This window comes from Cynara cardunculus (genome assembly GCF_001531365.2).
Source record: "Cynara cardunculus var. scolymus isolate 2C chromosome LG 10, CcrdV1, whole genome shotgun sequence".
Classification (NCBI taxonomy): Eukaryota; Viridiplantae; Streptophyta; class Magnoliopsida; order Asterales; family Asteraceae; genus Cynara; species Cynara cardunculus.
Window position 1 is genome coordinate 26,617,786 of NC_037537.1, and position 4,463 is coordinate 26,622,248.

At 32.0% G+C, this 4,463-nt stretch overlaps 1 protein-coding gene across 1 annotated transcript; it reads left to right on the top strand.

The window, feature by feature from the left end:
• The first annotated feature begins 1,820 nt into the window (after positions 1–1,820).
• LOC112518888 (alpha carbonic anhydrase 7-like) lies at positions 1,821–4,463 on the top strand. Its single transcript, XM_025126672.1, has 7 exons — positions 1,821–1,965; positions 2,147–2,364; positions 2,913–3,019; positions 3,652–3,754; positions 3,918–4,085; positions 4,164–4,217; positions 4,306–4,463. The coding sequence occupies exons 1-7, from the start codon at positions 1,869–1,871 to the stop codon at positions 4,384–4,386; spliced, it is 828 nt and encodes a 275-aa protein (XP_024982440.1). The 5' UTR covers positions 1,821–1,868; the 3' UTR covers positions 4,387–4,463.

The following is a 4,463-nucleotide window of genomic DNA, read 5'->3' on the forward strand; positions in this document are numbered from 1 at the left end:
AATATATAGTTTTTTTAAGAATATAATATTAATATACGATAAATAAAATAAATAAATTAATACATTCTTCTCACCTTTGATGAGATCTGAACTTTTGAGTTATTAAGAAGTCAATGACTCAAATACCGCTAAGAAAAAGACCCTTTGATATTTAATATATAGTTCCAAGTTGTTATTTTTAAAATATTTTGTATTGATGAGAAGGAGGACTTTGATGGTCAACTACTTGACACTAAAGAAATCAATTTTGATTGAAATTAAAGGAGAGGGAAGAATTCAACAAATCTTCAACTCCATTAAATCATTAAAAAAAAATTGATAAGATTAAACACTTTTACTTAATTTGTTGGGTAAGATTTTAATTTATTAAAACATTTTTCGTAGTATTTTTATCTGGTAAACTCTGTCGGAATAAGAGTTGTCGCTTTCACTTGTCAGATAAGACTCTTGGTCCTTGTCATTGCTCTTACCGAAAAAGATGCTTAATCATAATCATGTTCATCCAATAGAATAAAATAACTCGATAAGTAATTACCGAATAAACATTTAGTAAACAGCCCCTAAGTCTTGCCACTGTCGGAAAATAGCTTAATCGATTTGTTGGTTATCACTGGTGGTGCTCATGAGTTGGGTTGATCGGGTTGGAGACATTTGTACAACCCAATTCAATGTTTGCGGTTTGAAAAATCTTAACCCAAACCAAAGTGCAACCCAACCTAACTCAAACCGTACATGTTAGTCGGTTGATACTTTGGTATATTAAAATATTCTTCTAACTTTGAATATGTTTATATTATTTATCTACTTATAATTGCATTTTCATCATCAACCATTTGATACAACTTATTCATACTTCTTACATATATCATATTCAATTCATTTTCTCAATTTACATATATATTGTAACAACTCGTTCCACGTGGATAGAAAGTGAGAATTGTTAGCTCCTTATAAATCTCAAGTAGTGGGTTACCACTAATTTCCACCATTGTTTAAAGTTGGATTCGAAATTATTGAGCTAGTCCGTTGCTTTGGGCTTTAGGGGTGTTACATATATATTCACAGTTACTAAACATATATATGAATGAGTTATATAGATATGTGAATAGATTGAAAATATGTGTATATGAAGAACGTACGTAATAGTGTAATTGTCTAATGTATATATTAATAGAAATACAACAATCATATTAAATCCAATAAATAAAATGACATCGGGTTCAATTGGGTTCAAATAATAGTAACTCAATACCTACGGTTTGAAAATTTTATAACTCGATTAGACATGATCAAGTTGCTTCAGGTTGAGTTATTTCGTGTTAGGTTAGATTGGATTGATCGAGTTTTTGAAATCACCACAAAGTGTGCTTGCAACTGATGTGTAACATTTTAATACATTAATGAAATTGAGGATGTTAAAAGCTTTAGAAGGTGGTATAATTTGATATGCCATAGTTTCACTCTTTTAACCTAAACAAGTGTGATCGTGTAACTTTCTAGAAGATTACTGGGAGGAAAACTTTGACTTCCAAGATTCTGGCATGACACGTTCACACGTTTTTCTCTTCCTAAAAAAATACCAATAAAAACACTCAAATTATATTCAATATTTCACTTCTGCATCTACCTCTCTTTATATATTCAGTTTTCATTCTCAAATCTCGATTTTGTTCCCTACCCATCAACCGTACAAGAAACTTCCACGTCGTTTCACACACCTTCTATGTGTTATATATATATATATATATATATATGTATATACATGCATTCCTACCTCCTTATAAATAGAAAAGAGCCATTGATATTGAAACCACATAAGCATCTCTCTCTCTCTCTCTCTCTCTCTCTCTCTGTGTGATCTGTGAGAAATGAAGAATATGAAATCAAGCTCCATTTTGGTACTTGGGTTTCTTTTGTTTATGCTTATTTTCTCTCATCCATCAACAACCCAAGCTCAAGAAGTTGGTAATTCCCTGAACTTCATTTATGTGTGTGTGTGTATATGTGTATGTATGTATATATAAACTTTACAATGACCTGATTTTTGAAGCCAACCGAAGTTTTTGAATCAAAGTGCATGTATTTTCTTAATCTCAGATTGTAAAAAGTGAAATGAAGTGAATGATGATGGTTTTGTGTATTGCAGAGGATGAAAGAGAGTTCGATTACGCAAGAGGTAGTCATATGGGACCGGAGAAATGGGGTGCCATAAAGAAAGAATGGTCGTTATGCAGCAACGGGACGATGCAGTCTCCCATCGATATGTCGAGTCGCAGGGTGGCCATGGTCGCCACTTCCACCAAGCTCTACAGAAACTACAAGCCTCGTAATGCCACCATCAATAATAGAGGCCATGACATTATGGTAATCATATATATATATATATATATATATATATATATATATCACTTCCATATTTCAAAAAATCAACAAAAATCCGATGGAGCAGATATCCTAATAATTGCAAGGCCACTTTTTGGTAGATAGCTATGCGTGTGGGTCATCCATCCAAGTGGTTCAACTTTCGGTTTTTATGGTGTCTTTTCGAGAAATACCAATTTACTTGTTATTGAAATGTTTTTTAACGGCTTCTTTTTTGAAATTTTAATAAAAATGTGTCTTTGTGGTTTTTCTTTAACTACTGGTTGACGTTTTTTAATGAGTTTGGTTCTTAAATAAATCAACTATACGGGTCTCTAAATAAATCAATCACATAAACCTAACTTATTATAAAAATAGAGTCATAATATTTCAATAATATATATATATATATATATATATAGTCATAATATTTCAATAATATATTAATGTTTCTTGCTGTCTTGGGGTGGGGGCGGCTCTTGGCATGTTTCAATGTATTATTGGCATTTTTAATAATTCATGTTAAATTTATAACGGATTTAATGTTGCAGCTTCAATGGGAAGGTGACGCTGGATCAATTCGAATCAGTGGTACCAATTATGCTTTAAAACAAGCACATTGGCATTCGCCTTCCGAGCATACCATCAATGGCAGAAGGTATATTTTTGTTAGATATATTAAGAAAACTCAACTCATAACCACAAGGGTAGTGTCTGATTGGTTTAAGCTTGGCTCCAAAGATTAAAAGTACCGGGAGGTCCCATGTTCAAATCCAAAGAGGAATAAAAATCCCCTTGTGTCCATGGAGGTTAAAAAATGCAGTGACTCTAGGCCATCTGCAAAACAGGTGGTCGCCCTGAGATTAGTCGGCTCGCATAGTGGGTTGGATATCCAGGTTAATCAAAAAAAAAAAAAAAACTCAACTTGTTCAAACAGTGTACACTACTAGAAAACAAGGTATCAACGACGGAAAAAATCTGTTGTTGATCCACACCCCTTTGCGACGGATCAACAAAGAAATTTTCCCTCACTGATGCTCTTTATTTTTGTAGTGGTGAATGATTTATGGGTTTTGACTCTGATAAAATTTGAGATTTTTATATCAAGAAATAAACTTGTATCTTTGTTAATTAAAACCAACATATATTCATTTTGTTCACTCCTTTCTTGTCATATGAAAATTACAGATATATTTTCTGTTAAATTTTTAATAAAAAATAAAAAATATATTTAATTTAATAATTAAATATTTATATTAAATTACTTATTAAATATTTATATTAAATTAGGTATGACATGGAATTACATATGGTCCACGTCAGCATCGACTACAAAATAGCTGTCATTGCTGTTCTTTACAATATTGGCAAACCTGACTCTTTTCTTTCTAAGGTAACACATTGGCACCCTCAACTTCTATTTTTTCATTTTAGCCCTCTAATTCATTTTTCGTTTATTTTTAATACACATTTTCGATCAAAAGTTGTATATGTGTTCACTAGCAACCGAGAACAATGATTTCGTTATATTATAGTTTTACATTTTGTATATGCAGTTAGCCGTAAATATATCGTCTATGATAGATGAAAAGGGTGAGCACGGACATAGCGGTATAATAAGTCCAAAAGAGATTCAAATGAGCAGCAGGAGGTATTACCGATACGTTGGTTCACTCACTGTTCCTCCTTGCACCGAAGGAGTTGTTTGGACCATTAGCCGAAAGGTAAAAAGGGTACATTCGTAATCTATATAAAAACTCATTTTTTCCATATACTGACTAAGGGTTTTAATTCTTGTATAGATAAGAACTGTTTCAAAAGGTCAAGTTAAATTGCTTCGAGAGGCTGTACATGATGTAAGTGTCAAAGAAACCAAGTAAATTCTATCTTCTTTATAGTAAGATCAAATAGAGGCCTAACTATTAATCGATATTTGTATTGCAGTATGCAGCAAATAATGCAAGACCGGTACAGCCACACAACGAACGAGACACCTTTTTTTACGGTCCAGACACGAGACAATAAATAAGAGATTAATTGATATATACTTTGTTTGTAATACAACAAAATCCATCTTTAAATTATGTTAAATATATATATTT